This window comes from Canis lupus, chromosome 15 (assembly GCF_048164855.1).
Source record: "Canis lupus baileyi chromosome 15, mCanLup2.hap1, whole genome shotgun sequence".
Classification (NCBI taxonomy): Eukaryota; Metazoa; Chordata; class Mammalia; order Carnivora; family Canidae; genus Canis; species Canis lupus.
Window position 1 is genome coordinate 53,774,797 of NC_132852.1, and position 21,290 is coordinate 53,796,086.

The 21,290-nt window shown below is 45.4% G+C and overlaps 1 protein-coding gene and 1 long non-coding RNA gene across 2 annotated transcripts in view; both read left to right on the top strand.

The window, feature by feature from the left end:
• TMEM178B (transmembrane protein 178B) overlaps positions 1-21,290 on the top strand; it is a 344,335-nt gene that overhangs the window by 112,057 nt on the left and 210,988 nt on the right. The window contains exon 2 of the mRNA XM_072777458.1: positions 490-603. Coding sequence (XP_072633559.1) covers positions 490-603 — 114 coding nt within the window. The remainder of the gene's footprint in view (positions 1-489; positions 604-21,290) is intronic.
• LOC140604436 (uncharacterized) lies at positions 10,822-19,311 on the top strand. The gene is made up of 3 exons (XR_012007326.1): positions 10,822-10,880; positions 15,826-16,166; positions 18,638-19,311. It is a non-coding gene; the product is annotated as an uncharacterized lncRNA (long non-coding RNA).

Consider the following 21,290-nt stretch of genomic DNA (forward strand, 5'->3'; position numbering starts at 1 on the left):
TTGGGTGCTTTGTGCTCAGGTGATGTTAGGGTGTAGGATGGGGAAAAGAGAAGATGCCCCTTTGGTTCACCCATTCCACAAGGCACAAATGACCTCATGGAGGCCAGAGCCTGTTCTGTATTGGTCCATGGGTACAAACTGTTCATGTCTTCCATCATTTGAAAGTTGATTTTCTTAAGGTTAAACAAGCACAGGCACTACTTTCTTAGCAAGCTGCTATCAGCCTAAACTTTGGCTCATCTCCTCTTTGAATGATGCCAGAGAGGTATTTTTCTATTTAAATTGATGGTGTTTGACTTTAGTTCTACTCTCCTGAGAGGAGACATTACCTTTTGAAAAGTCGAAGTTATTGCCTTGTATAAACCATAGGTGTCACCAGGCCCAATAGGAAACAAGTCTTTTTCCTTAGGACAGAAAAATGGATCCCAGAAACTGCCCAGACATGGTTCCTGCCTCATTAACATTCGGTTTCTTGTCTCTCTTTGCCAGGAGAAATTGAGCGATGCACGTACATCAAATACCACTACTCCTCAGCCACCATCCCCAGGAACCTCACTTTCAACATCACGAAGACCATCCGTCAGGATGAGTGGCATGCCCTTCGTAAGTACACCTGAGTTTTTTTCTTGGGCGGTGACTTTTGGAGGTCATGGAGGTTTGGGCGCCCATCAACAGCTTGGTCTGGATGGATGGATGTGCCTCGTAGGCCTATGGACAGTTTCAGAGCACGATAGCAGTCCCTTGGTGTCAGTGCCTGTGGGTCAGATTGTCTCCGCTGGCCTTGATCGCATTAGATTTAAAGAGCTTGCTTCTAAAATTAAAAACAGGGGTGCCTGGCCAGCTCAGTTTGTAGAGCATGGGACTCTTGATCTTGGGGTAATGAGTACAAGCCCCACATTGGGATGGAAAGCCTACCTTAAAAACACAAATAAAGGCAACAGATAAATGTAATATTAAAAAAAAAAACAAATTAAAAAAAAAAAAAAGCAAAAACAAGTAAGTAACAGACAATGACTGATAATCTTGCTTTGTTACCTGGGCAGACATTTAAGATTTCACCTACCTAATGAAACCAGCCCCTGGGATCTGACTTCAGCGTGTGTCTCCAGTTGCTTGGAGTATTATCGTGGCAACCTATAAATCCCTCGTGTCATCCTTTGTATGGGGTGAGGCCAGCTGGTGTTGTAGGCTACATAGCATTGGGAGTTTGCATCTGGGTGGGTGGCCAAGAGGTAGGAGCTCCTCCTCTGCTTACATGTTTCTGTTTCCCTGAGAATGAGAATCTTTGGGACCTGGTTCACGCGTGACTGCTTCACAGAGGTCAGAATGTCTGCCTCCAAAGGTTAGGGAGTTTCCTGGTCAGGGACCCTCAAAAACTTCCATGATAAGAGGATGACTTCATGAGCAAGCAGAGTTAGTTGGCCATTTTTATTTTTCTGTCCCATGGGGATGTCCTGCTCATCCGTGTCAGGGAAGCTGTCCTTCGATGCTGACTCAGTTCTTCACAGGGACACGTGCCGTTCCGATTTGTCTCTGTTCCATTTATCAGTTCTTTCTTGTTGTTGTCCCCCCACAATAGTGTCTGTTACGGGGCTAAAATTCAGTTTACATTGATAGGCGGTGGTGGTGGTGTCTTTTATTGTTTGTTAAATCTTTTGTCAATTTTGAAGAAAGTTGAAAACCTCTTTCTTCCCTTTATTGTTGCCTAGTTAGGTTTTGCTTGCATATGGGATCCATAGGGTATCTTCCCATTGTTTTTTTGGCCTTAGTCAAACAACCATGGCTTGAGGTGGTGGGAGGTAAGGGAGGCGAGTAAAATTAAAACAGAGCAATGATTCATTGGCTGGGGGGAAAGGAGGGGAAGATTGTGACCAGGTGTCTGGATGATTGTTACTGCCACTAGCCTGAAATGAGAGGGCAGGTGTCAGTGAGTGAGGAAGGCATTAACCAAATTGTTGCCTTCGGGCTTTGACATCACTAGAGACGCTCACCAGAACATGGGGACAGAGCTAATGTTCCAAGTGCATTCCCATGTACTAGATGTTGAGCTGGGCTTATACATACTAATTTAACTTAGATATTTTTTAAAAGATTTTATTTATTTATTCATGAGAGACACAGAGAGAAGCAAAGATATAGGCAGAGGGAGAAGCAAGCCCCCCTGCGGGGAGCCTGATGCGGGACTGGATTCCAGGACCCTAGGATCACGCCCTGAGCCAAAGGCTGATGCTCCACCACTGAGCCACCCAGGGCCTTACTTATTTGACTTTAATGTGAGACTTGCCTTAGAGATAGTAGTAATCAGGGTTATTAATTTTTTTTTCGGAGGTAGACATTTAAGGAGCCAAATGCATAAATACTTGAAAATGACTACTTCTTTCCCACATTACATTGATCTACTGAAGCCCACAGTGAATGTTCAGGATTGGTGATAAGCCTTGCCGAGTAACCACTTAAGTATAACGTAAATTATGGGGGTCGTAACAGAATCTAAGAAGGAAGAAGTGATTGGCATAGCTTCAGTTCATATTTACTCAATTCAACCAAAGGTACTGTGCTTTTCTGTGTACCAGGCACATAGTGGATTCTGAGGCCACAGGGAACTCTTTCAAAGAGCTCACACCTGGAGGTGGAGGTGGGTGGGGGAGGGGAAGGACACCCTCACAAAGCAAATAATTACAAGGCAACGTGATAATTACAATATAGTATAATTGTTCCAAGCAATTAAGATAGTTTGTGAAAGTTTTTCAGCAAGGAGAATTAGCGTAAATGGCACAGATGCATTTCAAGGGAAACCAGTTATTTCAATAGAATGCTATTGGCTGCCCAGAGTAGATGCCTGGAATGCAAATAGATTACCTATTGCAGCATCCCTGTTACATGGTGTTGGCAAAGATGAAGAGAGGAGGCCAACGCTAAGATTTGTGGAATCTTCTTTGACTCCAGCACCTCTGGGGTCCTTGTTCTGAAACAAGGTGCCTTTGGGTTCTGCAGATTGTAGTGTGCAGCTTATGCTTGTGAGTTGGGGTGCTGACGGATCTCTATTTTTAACTGATGAAAGCTATCTGGGTGACTGATGGGCAAAGGTTTTTGGCATCCCATGGTGGGTGAAGTGTAGGATACTCTTTGGTGAGGGATTTATCTGCCTGTTTCACAAAGTGGCCTAATGGGCTATTATTAAGCAGGCCGAGAACATTTGCCACTCCTGTCATTGATGATAGCTATTTTTAGCCAGAGGGCAGGTGCGCATCTGTCACATCTGAAGTTGGTGCTAAGTGTAATTGGCAGTGCTGCCATAATAGGGAAGGATAGTAAATGTCGATTTTAATTTGCAAAGGTCAGATATTGATATTAGCTGGGAAGTGGGCTCATGAGCCCACTTTTAAAATAAAGTAGAAACTACAAAGACTAACAAACCCCTGTGATCAAGCTTTGGAAATTAAAAAAAAAATCAGATTCTGATTTGAGAATTCTATACTCTTTATTTTTTTTATTTTTTTATTTTTTTTGAGAATTCTATACTCTTTAATACTGTAAATGAAAAAAAAATAAATTAAAAAAATACTGCAAATGAGATCAAATCCATTTGACACCAGGTTGATTATCATTTTGAAATTTGACTATAATATCTTATATTCTATAATTTTTTTAAAGATTTTATTTATTTATTCGTGAGAGAGAGAGAGAGAGAGAGAGAGAGAGGCAGAGGGAGAAGCAGGCTCCTTGCAAGGAGCCCAACGCGGGACTCAATCCCAGGTCTCCAGGATCACACCCCGGGCTGAAGGCGGCTCTAAACCGCTGGGCACTGGGGCTGCCCTATAATTTTTCTTAATAGATAATATTTGTCAAAGGCCTGAAATTAATCTCCTCTTCCCCAAAATGACTGGTAAATATTTCACACTTTGGTTAAAGTGAGGTTAAGCCTTTTTCATCGGGGATTTGCCATGTGGTCATCACCCCTTGACGTGGGGGCAATTTATTTTCAAATGGGAAAAGCACAATTTGGTTTAAAACTGTGCTATGGGGATCCCTGGGTGGCGCAGCGGTTTGGTGCCTGCCTTTGGCCCAGGGCGCGATCCTGGAGACCCCAGATCGAATCCCACGTCAGGCTCCCGGTGCATGGAGCCTGCTTCTCCCTCTGCCTGTGTCTCTGCCTCTCTCTCTCTCTCTGTGTGTGACTATCATAAATAAATAAAATTAAAAAAAAAAAAAATAAAACTGTGCTATGGTTTCTGAACAGTTAACACCACCAGTGGGAGGCTTAACTGTTTGGCTGAGAGCTCATTCGCTTTATGGTCAAGTGCATAGTAGGCAAAAGAATAAAATTATTTGTAGGTCACTAGGCTTATAAATCCAAGTGTAAAGAGATAATAACTACCTTGGGGAATATAGGAAAGAGACCCAGATGTGTGTGTGTGTGTGTGTGTGTGTGTGTGTGTGTGTGTGTGTGTGAGAGTGTGAGTGTGTCTGTGTGTGTTTGGGGTGGTCTCTGAGGTTCGGATGCTGGCTTGTCCGAGTGACTTACTGGCAGGGTTTACCCGGGCTGGGTGGCGATTGCTGGTGAGGTACTGTGTGTGCTTGTTGTCCTCCCACCCCGCCCCTGGCCAGAGCTTCCTGGGAGAAGGTGGCACTTCTCCAGAGCTGGCACTGGGCCCTCACTCCACCCAGGCATGGTGGCTTTCGGCCCCAGGCAGCCCACCTGCCATCCTGTCTCTCCACTTCCTCCCATTAGGTTCCAGTGACCCCGGAACCTAATTGTCCAGCCCCCGTGTGTCCCGGGTGCTCCACACTTCTGCCCCAGATCCTCCTGGCCCCACCATCACTGGAGCAGGACAGCAGATGTTGCTGGGCCAGTGAGGATGGGATGGTGGCTACAGGAGATGAGCTCAGCTAGTGCCACTCTCCAGGTGGGTTGTCTGGTTTAATATGTTGCATGTGACAAAATCAGATGAGCAGCGGTGAGGGGAAGCAGGCTGGCACTGCGGTGGCCCCTGAAACAGTACCACTTCCTCTTCTCTCTAGAAAATGTACCCACAGACTTCTCATGCTCTGTAGCTCCATCTGAGTTTGCAGCCCTTGTTGGGAGAATTCTGTGTCCTCCTGCCACCTCCGAGGGCCCCTGAGGCCTTCCCAGGTGGCTCTGCCTTTGCTCTCTGTGCCACTGGCATCCCTTCAGCATGCCCTTTCGGTATGGCTGGAGGCCTGCGTGTGGCCATTGGCCCAGCAAGGGGAGATGGCAGAGAGGGGATCCTGGGTGGCCCATGGTAGGGCCTGGGGAACCAGGAGGCTGAGAAAGCAGGGTCTGGGAGGACCACCCCCAAGAGATCAGTGCTTCTGCAAGGAGCTGGCACAGAGTGGAGCTGCATCAGACGACCCCAGGGAGGCTGGCTGGTGGCATCGAGGAGGAGCTTGCCTGGGGGTCGCCGGGTAGGCATCCATAGAAGGTGCAAGAAGGGTACCCGTTCTTACCCGCTGATATCAGCTTTACTGCTGCAGAGTTTCCCGCAGGATCTGAGCCCTAGGACTCCTGAGTCGCTGCTCTTGGGCACTCTGGATTTTTCATTCCACTTGGCGTTTTCAGGATGGAGGTTACAGCTCACAGTTGATTGCCCCTGGCAGCGGGAACCAGGGAGCTGGGACTCCACTTCCCTGCAATCAGATCCTTTCCCTTATCTCTCAAGAGGCTGAGAGCCAAGAAAGCTAGAGTTATTTATTTATTATTATTTTTTTTAAAGCCTCCTTCTGTCAAGACTGAAAGTTCAGTTAATTAGATTGGATGGTCACACGGCACATTTCCAGCTGGCCAGGGAGGGAAAGAGGAGGGGAGGATTGATCCCCCTCTCTGACATCCTTGCTCCCCCGTCCTCCTGAGGGCGCTCTTTCAACAACACACAAACACACTCACACTGTACCTCTGGAGACTGGGATCCAAGAAATAAGATCTGTGGTTAAAGAGGGCGAGGAGGGGAGGGCCACAGGTGTAGAGGAGACCGACAGACAGATGGAGCCTGAGACTTGAAAGAAGCAAGGACAGTTCAGTGGATGTGCTGAAAGGAGAAGAAATCAAAATCCAGGAGTTTCTGGTCTAACATAGATCCTTGAATGACACACCTGGCTCCCTGGCCCCAAGCTTGAGGCTGCCCTCAGCAGGGGGCCTGTAGGCTAGCTCAGTTTTGGGGATCCAGCCCCCACCCAGGCTGGTGTGGTGGGAAGCTACGTCTGTCCTGCTGCTCTGTCGGGCATCTCAGTGCAGAACACTTGCGTTACCCTGCTTGGCCAAGCCCTACCTGGTCCCCTCCTCTGGCCTTTTCCACAACCTCTCCTCTTTCCATAATTCGCACATCCTGCCCCTGGACCCTGGTCTCCCTCGTGCTGCTGACTCTGTAGCCACCCCCAGGTCCTGCCCACGTCTTGTGCCATAGGCTCCCGTTTGCTCTTCCCCGCTGGCCTCGGCCCTCTGGACTTGGATTTATGTTGGTTCCTTGTGTAATGGCATTTGCCTTTTCCTTTCCCACTGGACTGCCCTGGCAGCTCTCGGACCAGCCTATTCATCTACCCTCTGGACTTTCCTTCCATTCAGACCTCTGAGCTCCAAGCTTGGTTTTCTGGTCCCTCCTTCCCAGGCCATCCCTGGTCACTACAAGGTGGATGTGGTGGACCAAGGGGCTTGGGATGAAAATAAAATAACAGCAATTATCACAATGACAACTACATCTTTGTTCACATCCACTGTGATGCCCCTCAGAGGGTGGCTCGAGGTTTCCTCCTAGGAGCCCAGCCACAGGGTTCCAGCTCCTTTGCAGACAAAGTAACAGAGCCAGGGAGGAAGGGGCTGCCTAGGGGTCCCACCTTGGTTGGCCTCTTTTGAATCTGAAACTCAGAATCCAGGTCTGAACTCCAGCGGACTGCCTCCAGCTATTTTTTTCCTTTCTGTTTCTGGCTGCTGTTATGTAAAACAGCCTAATGAAGTAAACATCCCAGACATTAGAAGCTCAGGTCCCCTGCAGTGTCAGCCATTTCCCTTCCTCTGAATCCGCATCAGAGCCCAGCCCGTGTGAGGCTCTCACTGTGTGCAATCTGTTGCGAGCTGCCTCTTGCTTGCAAGACTGGCATCCGTGGGGGTCATGCCTAGCAAGAAACCGTCCCCAGAACTGCAAAAACTTGGTAACATAGGAACTCAATCATCAGGGCAACACCGTATGTCACTTGGTGTCCTAAAGTCTTTGCTTTTTTTTTGCAAACCATCTTTGTCTCTCTGCCCCGCCCGGTCCTTATGGGGAGTGTTGTAAACTTTTGGGGTTACTCGCGGGCTGCTCTGTGCCTGTCCTCCTAGAGCTCCCGTGGTTTTTCTGCAGCAAGCCAGGCGGAGGACACAAACCCCCTGTAATGTGCCTTTGCACCTGTACCGGCCCTTGCAGCAGTGACTCCTGCCAGCACACACCTTTTCTTCATGGCTTCCCCTGCCTGTCAAAAATTTGATGAACTTGTTTGGTGCGAAGGTGTTCATGTCTTCTTGGATTACTTCCCCGGATCGCATTAAAAAAAATTTTTTTTTTTTTCCGAAAGACCCAACCCAAAGGGATGACCGTTGAAGTGGTTAAAGGTAGCGGTAGTGTGGAGATCCTTAAAATGATCGTGTGCTCTCACTCCCGCCTACTTAGTGGCTGGCCTGGCTAGGGGTGGGATGGGGATGGAGTGGATGGGACAGGGGTTTATTTTTGAGATGACCTCAGGACTGGGAAGGAAGGAAGCCTGGAGTAAAAGGTGGAGTGGAGTAGGATACAAACCTTTCTGTTAAAGGCGTGCAGATGACCTATGTACTGAAGCCAACCTGAGAACCCCCATGTTGGTGTAATTGCGGTTTTTAACCACAGTTCGTCTGAACGTGCTGGTCCAAGTTTGTGCTGGGAATTAGTTGGAAGTCTGGCCTAGAGGCATTCTCTCAGCCTCTGCAGATTGGAAGTTGTTTTCTTCTGGCCGAGGATAGTGATACAGACACCACCAAGGAGAACGGGGCACAACTCCACTGGCATCCTTCGCCCATTTGTTCATTCTCTCATTCAATATTGATGGAGAAGCTCTACATTAGGTGCTGGAGGGGCTATTAAAAGGTATTCTGCTTTCCAAATTGGGTGATATATTTCCAGGTGCCAACCTGGCAAGGGATCAAACTGCTTGTTGTGTACTGTTTATTGACTACCCATAGTGTGCAGGCTAATGCTACTGACGTGCCCACATCATGGCCCTCGAACTCCACACTTGAGTCGGCAAGAATTCATTGTAGAGGGCCTAAAAGCAAAATATCAGCCCAAACTACTCTGTCACTGAGGCAAGGCCTGTTTTTTTTTTTTTTTTTTTTTTGTTGTTGTTGTTGTTTCACAGCAAGGGAGAAATGCGGAGGGTCTAGGATCTGCCTGTTGGCCTCTCTGGGGAAACTGTCCTGGCTCTGGATGTTGAATAGGAAGCTCAGTGTGACTTATGATTCTTCTTTCCAACAGCTAAGATGATCAGCACTCACTGTCCAGGCGAACTTTACAGTCGTTGGGGGAGGAACGACACCAGAAGCTGAGTATTCCAGTGAGCAGGGACAGCTCAGCAACAGTGCAAGTGGGTGAGGCATAGGATAGTCTGGGCAGCAGACACTTGTCATTGAGGCAATGGGTCAGTAGGTATGAATATCGTGGGTGCTTCTCTGGGGATTCAGGACTACAATGATCCAACTCTACATGCCCCACCTCTACAGAAAGTTGAGTGTGTTAGGGAGTTCGAAGAAGGAATAGAGACTAGTGCCTGAGCAAAGCCCACTTTTAAGATCTGGGATACACAGGTCAAGGGTGTCACGCCTTGAACAAGATGGAAGATCATGATAGTAAAAGCAGCAGTCTCAAACTGTGATCGGGATTGGTCCTGGGCTTTGGAGGTCAGGCTGCTGCTGAAGATGGTAGGATGATGGGGAAGGCAGGGGAGAGGCATTGGGTATCAGCATGACTTAGCAGGAAAAGTCCTTAAGTTCTGTATTTTGTGGTAAAGGACCTCTCCAAGTCTAGACCAGCACATCAAATGTGGTCCATGGACCATCAGTGTCATCTAGGAGCTCGTAAGAAATGCAAAGTCATGGGCCCCAGCCCTGGCCTATTGAATCAGAATCCCTAAAGTTTGAGAACGCTTGGGGTGTGTGTATGTGTATTGGTGGGGACTGTAGTGGTGCTCACTGATGGCTCTGGAGGACAGAGCGTGGGTAGGCCTTGGATGGGAGTTGGGAGAGGAAATACTGCATTTAGCACAAGCTCTCACATAGGAGAATGACTTTTAACCTATTTGTATATTGTTTGTTGTGTTTCTTGTCTGTGTCTGTTTTCTGTTAGAGCTCTGGTAATTCACTTTTTCTCCATATTTGTTTGTTAATTGAATAAACTAGCATAGAAGAGGAGGTATATTCTCTTTCTCCTTGTCTGTCTTTCTGCATTATGTGTGCTATTAGCATTCTCCTAATATCTAGACCGAAACCTCTGTTCCATTCTCCTTCATTCAGAAACCGGCTTCAAGCTCCACTGAAGCTAGGGGACATTGGATTGAGTTCCATCTCTGTCACTGTCTAGGTATATGACCCCAGGCAAACTGTGTAAGTGTTTTCAACCCAATACACTCATCTGTAAAACAGACGTAATGATACCTGTCTTGCGAGTTGTTATAAAGTTAAAAATAAATAAAATTCATGTGACATCAGTCGGTATCTTTGCAAAGCCTGATACCAGGCGGTGTTAGGTACTATTATAGGAATGCAGAGATGTACCAGGTGTTGAGATCCCCATAGGGTGTGGAGGAAAGGCACTAAAATGACCTTTCCTGGACTCAGGGGCTTTTCTGGTGAACCCCGCACAGGCTGTGTGGGTGTTTGCCTCCTATGTGACAGCACGTGTTAGTGGGTCTGTTGTGGGTTTGCTGGCTGCACAGGTGTGTGTGAGATGGGAGCCTGCATCAGGTGTTCGCAGTGTGGGAGTAGGAAGTGGCTGAGAGGATTATGTGCTGAATGGCAACAGTGTGGCATATTGTGAAAGGAATTTTAGAGCAGAAAATCATCAGTGTTTGAGATCCTTAGTGGTATAGCAGTAGCAGAGGCAGCCTCCTAATTTATCAGTTGTGTCCAATAAGAATGCGGTTTAGACAATAGCAGGAGTCTCTAAAAGAGGATTTACATACTAAGTGTCTGAGAAGTAACATTTTCAAAGCTTTGAAGATAAATATGCTGTGAGTACATTTGTACTGAAATCGTTGAGGGGAGCATGGAAACGACTCTCCTGACTGTAGTAGCTCAGCCCTGCCTTTCAGGAAGGCTGCAATTTCCAGTATGTACTGTGATCAGATGCTCTTCTGTTCCTGAACTGAAAATATATATCCCCAAAGTGGATACCTCAAGAGTGTTGGAGATATAAGGCAAGGAGGAGGGTCTAGGAAGAGGATAGTTGATGTGGTTAGGGTTGAGGGAGAGGCATGATATTCCTATTCTGGGGGGAAAAGGATGCTCCTTATTTTCAGCTCTGTGCTCACGATGGGCTTTAGGGTGGTCCTGACTGTGGTCATGGATACTACTGTTCTCTGTTACCGACCAAGAATGACCAAGAATTGCAGGGAGATAGATAGGCCTTGAAGATGGTCTGTAACCTACCAGTTGGGTGAAAGGGAGCTATAGCTCTGCTGGTCTGAGTTCCCTTGAGAGGCAGGGCTGGGCATGAGCATTAGTGGGACTATTCCGTAGCCATGACCATGGGGAGAAGATGGAACTTGAGTCCTGACAACAGAGGTTCTAGGGAAACTTTGAGGATCTAAAGTGCCAGGTCCAAGGGGGTGGGCAGAAGGCAAGAACCAGATCCAAGGTGAAGGTAGGGTGGAGTCGGTAGGGTCACCCTAGAGATGATGAAGCATTGCTCAGTCTGAGACTCTGGCATTGCTGATCAAGTCATATTTAGTGATTGGCAGCGTTGGCTGCTACGACAAACCCCACATTTCTCTGTTCATGACTAAGAAGAAAGGCTGCATAGGTTGATCAGGTTTAAGGACTTTTAATTTCTTTATTTTTTGGAGGCCATTGTTTTAGTTGATCGATTTGCTGGGCTGAGCTAAAATGTTTGGTCCTCTGAGATAATTGTGGGAGCGGACTCCTGCCCTAGTTAGACCTTCAGGTTGATGTTTTCTGCCATTTGCATTCTTGTCTTTTGCGGATAGCTGACTCTGATTTGAACTTGGAGATCCTAGTAGGCCAAGAGGCTTGCCTGGTTCTGGGTAATTCAGGCTTACCTACAGTAGTTCTCCATGGAATTCAGCCTTGCTCATGTGAAACTATAATTCTGTGTGTAGAAGGTGGGAGGTGGAGCTAAGCCTGAGCCAAAAATAGGGTGTTACTTGTCTTGCTTCACTCTCTATGCTTATCTATCTTAGGAGTCTTCCATGGAAGGTTGGTATAGACTACAATTAAAACATTCTTAGATTCTTTGTAATTCAACATTCCAACCAGGGCCACCCAAAAGGACTTCCTGTAATGATGGAGATGATCTATAAATCTGTATTTCCCAATATACTTAGCCTTAAGCCACATCTGACTATTGGGCCCTTAAAATAGGGTTAGTGCAACCAAGCAATTGAGTGTCTGATTTAACTTAATTTAAATTTAAATTATCACACATGACCAAGTAGCTACCATATCAGCCAGGGTAGTTCCAAACAATCCTCAGATTTCTTAGATTCCAAATTATAAACTGTTGATTATGAACAATCGCACATGAAAAACAAACCCTTACAACCATTTTCAGGCTGTTAGGAATGCACATTCCCTTGAATCACCCAGATTCTTACTTGCTACACTGCCCTTGGGCTCCCAGAAGTCCCAATCCCAGAGCTAACTGGGTTGTTCTTAGGCTTTTCTGCTGGTCCGTGCCATGTGCAGATAAGGAGAGGTAGCAGGGATGTTGTCTCATCATTACCTGTGCCAAATCAGGGCCAGGTTGTTGCAGGTTGGGTTCCCTGGGAAGATTTTGAGGTGGAGTTTTGTGGGAGGATGTTTATTAAAGGCATGTCCTTAGGACCCACTTCTATGGTAAGGAAGGGACAGAGCAGGGTTTGACAGAGGGAGAAATCAAGCTATAATGCAGGGCAAGTGACACCCCCACCCCAATAGGAACTCTGGTCATATAAGTGGCCCTTCAGAGTTTCTGCAATGGGATTGAGGTGGTTGGGCCTTCAGCCTCCCACACTGCTTACTTCTTGGTTGTAGGCTCACCAGAATAGGGGCAGCTTTGGGCCATAGCTCTCTGAGTAATCCCCAGGAGGGGCTGACCCCTGAAGGCCAACAACTCTCCCAGAACCAGGGCAGCAGATCCTTCCATGATGAGAGTTCTGGGCAGTACACACAGTATCCACTGTGCAGGTGTTTGATTGAAGTGATTTTTTTTTTGAGGTTGCCAGTAAAGTGACTGATACTCAGATGGAGCACCCCGCCCAGAGCTCTAGCCTGTAAGAGACAGAGGTGGAACTAGAATCCTGGCCTTGGTGACTGTAAAATTCATGCTCTTTCCTCACCCCAAGGATCCCTTACCTATACCTTATTAGACAAGCCTACTCACATTCTCTTCTCTTCTCTCTGCCCACTTTCTCAGGTGTACTTTCTTATTTTCATTATCCTCAGGACAGCCCTACTTCATCCTCCCCCTCTCTTACCATCAGTGACACCCCCCTCCTCCTTATCTAAAGTAAGTAAAGCTCCCTCCCTGTGAGCTGCCAGGCGAGCCACCCTTCCACGCAAGAGCTCAAGTATTCAAAAGAAATGAAAGAAAGCTATTTATTTTCCACTTCTGTTTTTTTTTTCCATTTAATTACTGGTATCACAACAGGTCTTTTTTTCTATTGCTTTTCATTGCAAATGTATAGTATTTTATCTACATTATGAGTTAAATAGGCTTTTGTGGACTAGCCTGGAAACTCGATCATTTATAACAGACATGACTTCTCTGGAAATGGGTTCTGAATTCTAACTAACTAACTTTTAAATGAGGATTGAGAACAGAACTCATTTCAAAGCTGGAGGCTGTCTTTCTATTTTCTGGGCAGCTTGCCTCTGAATGGTCTCACCCCCTCTCTTCTTTCTGCATCTGTCTGGGTCCTCGAACCAGACACTGTCCATGGGGTGAAAGCACAGACTCCTCTTTGGTCCCTTGTTCTCAGCCTATCACCAGCTGGTGATACAAAATTAATTAATGCCCCATGGTGCATCCTGTGTAGGCTTATCTGAAATCCAGAAATCCAACCAAGAGACCGCAAGCATCCTTGGCTCTAGGTATCATTCATTCTTAGTCCTCCTCTCAGTTCACGTTGATAAAATGAGACTAATTATGTAAGATTTCCCTGAGGTTCCTTGCTTGGGCTCCTAGCAGCAAATTAGAAATGAGCAATCGGGGTGTGTGTGTATGAGACCTTCTTTTTTTTTTTTAAGATTTTATTTATTTATTCATAGACACACACACACACACAGAGGCAGAGACACAGGCAGAGACACAGGCAGAGGGAGAAGCAGGCTCCACGCAGGGAGCCTGACGTGGGACTCGATTCATGGTCTCCTGGGCTGCAGGCGGCACTAAACCACTGCGCCACCGGGGCTGCCCTGTATGAGACCTTCTGAGGCTTAGAGACTCCTAACAAGGGTGTGGTGGTAACACCATGTGGGATGACATCAGTATTCACAGTCCACATGCCACTCCATCCCACCACCTCCCTCCTGGATCTTCTAGATGCTGCACAGTTGCCAGGGAAACCAGGAAAAGGAGCTATACAAAGGCTACCTTGACAGAGCTCTGGGCAGATTGTCTTGGAGGTAGTGCAGAAAGAAAGGTGTGTTCCTTCAGGCCCTGAGTTGAGGGGAAATGCCCATGTAGAGCCAGCTCCCCCTCCTATGCTGTCCCGGTCTGGTTCTGACCCTCAGTCACGGTAGCATTGCATGTTTCTGCCCCCCACCCCCAACCCCCATCGCCATCAGCTCCTACCCAAAAGGATCTTTCCATTTCCTGGAAGTAAATGTGACTTCACATCAAAAGAGTAGGGACTTCTGATTTATGATTAAGGTTTGAAATCTAGTTACTGTTTAGCTTGGCAGAGCTAATAGAAAATGTGCAATTAAAAAAGAAAAAGACTGTTCCATTTCCTTGTTAAGTGAAGAAGGGCTGGGATCCTAAGTATGTGCAGTTCCTGGTCAGAGCTTTGTGCTCTGGTTAATGAAGAGCCATCTGTGGTCATTCTTGGAATGACCTGGTGGGACCTTCATGACCAGGGTTTACAGAGGGCCTGTGATATGTACAACTGGGCAGTGAAGGAGGGGTCTTCAGGGGACCTACAGTCTACCAGAGAACCTAGAGCAGGGACAGAAGTCAGGATGGCAGGGGTGGTGCTATGGGATGTGGACAAACCAAGTGCTGTCAGCAGCGTGTAGAGGAGGAAGAGACCATCTCAGCCCAGGACGATGGGTCAGGAGTAGCAGCACTTAAAGTGGCCCTAAAAATACTTCACTCATTAACCTTGAACATTTTTTTTCCATAGCTCAATTTATGGGATTTGTAGGACCAGCTAGGATTCAACTTGGGAAGCTGAAAATGAAATTTTTAAAAAGCCATAGACTCAGGCCAAGTTTATTTAACCTTGAGTTCCTACCATTCGCTGGAACTGTCCTAGGCACCAGATGAAAGAAACAGCCATTTCTACCCTCATGGAGCTAACACTCTCATGACATTACTACCACTTATTGAGTGCTTAACATGGCCCTGATATGTGTTATTTTACTTAAACCCCAACTGTCCTGTGAGGAGCGTATTCTTATTATGTCTGTCTTACAGATGAGGACACTGAGCCTTACAAAGGTTACCGAGCTAACTCATGGGAGAACCACATGGTGTGAGCAGTGGGACTTAATGATGCTTTAGCAAATGCATCTGTCAGTATGTATGGGATGGGTGGAAATGGGTGGAGATGGGTCGTGAGATCTCCCGGCCTGGGAGATATCCCTGCTGTGGATCTCTGACACTTGATCACATAAGGAGGTGAGGCTACATGCTGAGTGGGTGTGCCTGAGGGGAGGGCTGAGATTCTGAGGTGTGTGGACAAAGTTCAAACAAGTGGACAAAGTTCTGACTCACTCCTTCCCTGCATGACAGCCATCTTTATCTCCAAGAACACTTATCAGCACTAACTAGGGGCATGGAAAATGAGCTTTTTTGGAAGCATAGAGAAGAATTAACTATATTTTATTGTGCTTACATTTCTCTTTTCATACATGGAAATATACTTATTAGCTTCAAAAGCTAATTCAACTTTGGCATATTGTAAATGCATGAATTCTATTTCTCTTTCCCTTGGAATCTCAAGGCTAACAAGCATTTTCATTCTGCTATTAAACAAGACCCCTTTGATCATGGTCATTTATCTATAAGAATTAGTTCTTATGTATGTATGTATACACACACACACACGCACACACATATACACACATATATTACATTTAAATATATTTAAATATGCCAAGCTCTTAAAAATTATTCTCAAGAATGAATTCTCAAGAATTATCAACTGCAACACAATTCACTAATCACTCATGAACTCAGATTTGAGAAGATGGTTGGATTTTCTTGTATTTTGATTTTAAAGACTGGATTCTCACCTAGGGATTGTAGAGGGGTGGAATCAATGAGTAGCTATTATATACTCTTAGAAAGTGGGGATCTTCGGCCTTACTCACTTGGATCCATGAATAATTCAGCATGATCCCAGGCTCCTTTTTCCTTTCTTTAGGTTGAGCTTATTAAAATTGCATGGCCAAGGGACACTGGTGAGGAAATGGCTGGCACCCTCCAGATCAGCTGCCAGAAACCCCAACTCTGTCTTATAACAACCTCAACTCCCACTCCAGGGAAACTGAGTGGCCATCAGTAGGGGATAGCCAATGGGTGAATGAAGAATGCGGGAGAGGAGTAGCCAAGTGTCTCTTCTACACGTGGGATCTTTCCTCCATTCCCCTGACAGCCATCCTGGTGGTGCATGGAAATGAAATGCTATCTCCATGCTCACTATTGATCAATGTGGTCATTATCGTCAGCCTCATCATTAAGTATTTATAATATACTGTGCACAAGGTAAGTGCTGAACAGACAGGGAACCCATTTAGAAGCTTTCCAGGACTATCTAATTCATCTCCTTCAGTGAGATGGCATCTCCAAAGAGAACATCTAGAGCCAATTGATAACAGTACTATGTTTTTTGGGGAAGGAGATGAATTTGATTCACTGTGAAGGATTTTCTGAAATAATTTTGAAAAAATGCTATGGTTCTCTTAGAACATTTTTTTTTCCATAGCTCAATTTATGGGGTTTGTAGGACTAGCTAGGATTCAGCTTGGGAAGCTGAAAATGGTGGGAACCAAGTGAAATTTTTAAAAAGCCATAGACTCAAGCCAAGTTTATTTAAGAGTTGTCATGGAGATTGAAAGCTAACATTAATGCTGGTTAATCTTGAAAGGAGGGATGAAATCTGCAACAGACCTTGTCCCCAAAGGCTATTCTGGGCAGCAAGCATTTGCCCATCATCCGAATCCTTTAAGTCTCTGTCCTAATCCAGCCCCAGAACCAGCCACCCTGCTTCCAGTCCTTTTTTCTTCATTAGATGAACATTCACCCCTCCTCTGTTTTATCTCTTTTTGTTATCGACTGATTTTATTTCTCTTATCAAAATGTAACAGAAAAATCTGACAGAAAAGTGTAACAGAGCAGGAGAACATCTACAATTCCACCACCAAGAGGCAAATGCTGATAGGTCATGTATCCTTTAGCATTTCTTTACATGATGTAAATAATACTTTATATATAATTTGGTATCCCAAGTTTGGTTTATAATTTTTAACATTTCCTTTTGTCATCAGAACTCTTCACAAACCCAATTTTAATGGCATCATAATAATCTGCCATACAGATACACGTAATTTACTTAACCTTACCTCTGCAGTTAAACGTTTATGTTGTGCTAGTTGGGGCTGTTAAGGATAATGCCATATTGCTAATCCTTGTGCACACATCTTTGACAATATTTTTGATAATTTGAGGATAAACTCCTAAAACAGAGATTACTGGCTCAAAAGTCACATGCATTTTTTTAAGTTCTTGATCTATAATGCCAAATTGCTTTCCAGAAAATTCTAGCTGGTTTGGTCTTAACCTAATTTTACCTCTATTGGAAATTCTTTTTTCATTCAAGTATATTCTAATTTGATGAAAAATAGTTACTTGTTTTTGATAATTTCATTTCTCCGATTATGAGAAGGGTTGAATGGTTATTAGCCATTTGTGTTACCCATTTTTCCAAGTTCTCTCTTCATTTGCTTTGTCTTTACTTTCCTATTACCTATTTTTTCCCATCCAAATCAATCCACCTTTAGTACGTGTGCCACTTGACCAAGGGCTCCTCTTTATGTCAAGTCCCACCCCCTACCCCATTTAATCAATTGCTTCCTCTTTAGGATTTCACTCTCAGGACTAAAGAGATTGACAGTCAGAGGCACAAGCCCTAAGGGGTGTTCAGAAAATGAACTCCAGTAGCTTACATAGGTTCAGGAACATTTGGGGTTTTATGGCCCTTGGAGTTGGTTGATACTTTGGGAACTCCAAGGGGAAGGACATATTGTCCTGTTTGTATCTGGTATCTCCTGGACCTAGAACAGAGCTGGCACATACAGAGAAGGTAAGGTACTCACTGTGTATTTGTGCAATGAATGGCCAGTGCCTTTACAAGTTTCTGGCTTCTTTGCAGTGATTTTGGCTCTTCTGACCCCCAGCTCTATCACTGAGCTTAAGAAAAGAACAAAAGGGCTGCCAAGAAGGTTTGAAATTTATCTACATTTTGCAGTTTGCACAAAAGGGATCATGACCTGATCTGAAATCAAGAGTGGGATGTTCAACCAACTGAGCCACCCAGGAGCCCTCGGGCATGAGGAATGTTTTTTTTTTTTAAACATTTTATTTATTTATTCATTAGAGATACACAGAGAGAGAGAGAGGCAGAGACACAGGCAGAGGGAGAAGCAGGCTCCATGCAAGGAGCCCGATGTGGGACTAGATCCCAGGTCTCCTGGATCACACCCTGGGCTGCAGGCGGCGCTAAACCGCTGAGCCACCTGGGCTGCCCATGAGGAATGTTTGATTAAAAGAAGTTGAGAAGCCTGAGATTGAAGTTGTGGGTATAGGGTTAGCCTGAAGCATGAGGGTGCCTACTCAGAATTGTAGAGGGTAGAAATGACATTACTCTCAGCTGGGTGACCTCTGTTCTGAGGCAGAAGTTTCCCTATTTTCCATATTAGCCCTGGACACCTTTCTCCAAGTGATGGTTCACCATGGCTTTTCTTTCATTTCAATCTGGCCCCTCTTGGGGGTTCCCCTACGTCTCAACACAGCCAGACTTTGAAAGCTTGACTTGGGAGTATTATGACTTCCATGTTGCCCTGGGTCTGTGTTCTATCAGGGAAGGGTCTTAGCCTCTCGTTGCTCAGATCCTTCCAGGGAGCTCAGTGTTTGGCAAGCCCAGAGCACTTTGATTTGTATCTTTTGCTTGTCCAAAGGATCTTGGGAGTTACATGGATTCCTAGGAGTTCTCTACCAAAAAGCACTGCTCCTTTCTGAAAAATTGGCAGCACCTAGTTCAACTTCTTTGACTTCATTGTGCATCTGTGCCTAGCCCATGAAATATTTCCCCAGGACAGAATTTCCAAATTGTCGACCCCAGGACCGTCAGCATCAGAATCACCTGAGTGGGCTTGCAAACGCCTCCCTCTCACCCCGTGCAACAAACCAAATGCTTCCCTGTCAGTTCAAACCACTGAATTAAATTCATAAGCAGACAGTCTAGGACTCTGTACTTTAACAAATTCTAAAGAGTTTTGTCTGCTAGCTAAAGATGGAAAGCTCCTGCCCTAGGGCATAAGGTGTTTGTCTCCCTAGGAACACTGGTCCTGAAATCTGTCTGGTGCAGATGGCACCAAGGGGCACTACCTGCTTCCTTTCTACAGCCTGCTTCTTGCTTCTATATGGACCCTGTGACATGCATTGTTGGTGTTGAAACATGAATAAGGTGCTGCCTCTGTACTCCATTACAATTTATGGTATCTATAGTCATACATAAATGACTTCAATAAAGGACACGCTGGGAAAATCAGATGCCATAAAAGATGGGAGAAGGGGAGATCATTTTACTGAGGTTGGGATGATCCACTGAGTGTTATGGGAGCTAAGATTCAAATAGGACTTTGACGAATGGCTAGGACTTCCCAGACAAATGTGGGTAACAAAGACTTTGCAGACCAGTGTAGCAGCTTGAGCAGTCTTGGAGACCTGGATGCTGGCGGGGAGTCCCATGTGACTAGAATGGAGAATGCACAAGGCTTTATGATGGAAGGAGAGACTGAAGGAAGGGTAACACTCAGGGACGCAGGACTTTGTTTCAGGTCCCGGCTAGCCTTGACACATTTCCAGCAGGATCACATGTGACTGCATCCTCTAGATACAAAACTTGGTCTGGGGGTTTGCATGACCATTGTATTTCTCCACATTTGGGTTCATAAAATCTTCTTTTTCTTTGTGTCCTCTCATACCTTATGCAACCTCCCCCACCCCCCCACTACCAAATAGTTCTGTGCCATCTGCACTCTATTCTTTGTGGCAGAGCCAAGCCTTGGTGAGAGAGTGGAGGACAGACCAAGAAGAGAGACAGTTTGGTCAGTTCTGCTTTGTCTGTGCTACTGGAGGGACAGACGTGGGAGGTGTATAATCCAAAAACAGTGGGTGATACAAAAGGCATTTATATTTGGCTTTGAAATGCACGGTGTGATTGCTGGCAGCAGGAGCAGCAGATTTACCTTCCTAATTAGGCAAATATTCAAATGAGTTGGCACTCCCTGAACACATGCCACCAAATTCCAAGACTGTGTAAAAGAAACCTTACCCATTTTCATTTTAATATTATCTACATTAATTATGTATTAGTATTAATTATTACATTAATACTAGCTAGACTGTTGTGGGGTGTTTCTATGCCAAATGGACTTCCAGTTGCACGTCTTCATCTGTGATTGAAATTTCGTGAGGCTGGGAATAACCTCTCCCAAATTCAGAATCATTGGATAAAGCTTTCTGATTTATCATGATAAGAAATATGGTAATAACAGTTTCCTGGTTGGTGTAGAATGCTTGCTTGAAAGATGGTTCCTGTGCCCACGTTGAAGCATACCCAGTAGGCTGGGAAAAGCTATTCGTGGTTCTAATTCCCTTCTGAACTTTAGTTTCCAGTAAAGCATAGTCAGATGTAAATTATGTGATGTACTCTCAGCCCATATGTAGACAGAACAGAATTTATAACCATCCGTAAAAGCATTTATCTTGAACTTATTAATCTCATCATGGGATTTTGTAGATAGAGGTGACATTTGAGTTCATCTAATCAAACTTTATCATTTTAGTAATGAGGCCCAGAGAAAGTTATGGTTCTTGAGGATTAGTACTCAAAGTATGCTTGTGGGGCACAGGCTAGCCAAGGATTAAAAAAAAAAAGTGGATGGTTCAAAACAAAACAAAAACCAAAAAACCCTCTGACGATAATGCCAAGTTGATTGTGTGATTCAGTCACCATACTTCCTAGGAGCTCCTGATGGAGAGGATCCTCCTTCTTCTTTCACAGTTCCTCACTGAGCCCAAAGAAATTGCCAGATACCTTTTGAGATCCACTCATGAACAAGTTGGGTGTGGTCCTTGCCCTTGGGATCTTTTTTTTTTTTTTTTTTTAAGATTTTATTTATTCCTGAGAGACAGAGATAGGCAGAGTGAGAAGCAGGCTCCCTCTGGGGAGCCTGATGCAAGACTCCATCCCAGGACCCCAGGATCAAAAACTGAGCCAAAGGTAGACACTCAACCACTGAGCCATCCAGGTGCCCCGCCCTTGGGATCTTATATTCTCCTCTTAAGCACACGTTGCTTTTTTGTTGGCTTCAGGCCTGTCTTGGATCTGGCTCAGCCTTCCAGGTCCTGGGTGTGTGATGTTCCCGAAGCTTGCCTGCTGTTTGGTTTTTCTAACGAGCACAAACAGAAGAGCACAAGAGGGATTTTTTTTTTTCTCTGTTCAGTCACCAGCAAGAGTTGAACTTGATGAGTGTGAGAGATGCTGATCAGAGCTACAGTGGGGCTGATTGCGGCTTCCAAATGTTCTCTGGGATGCAAGCCAAG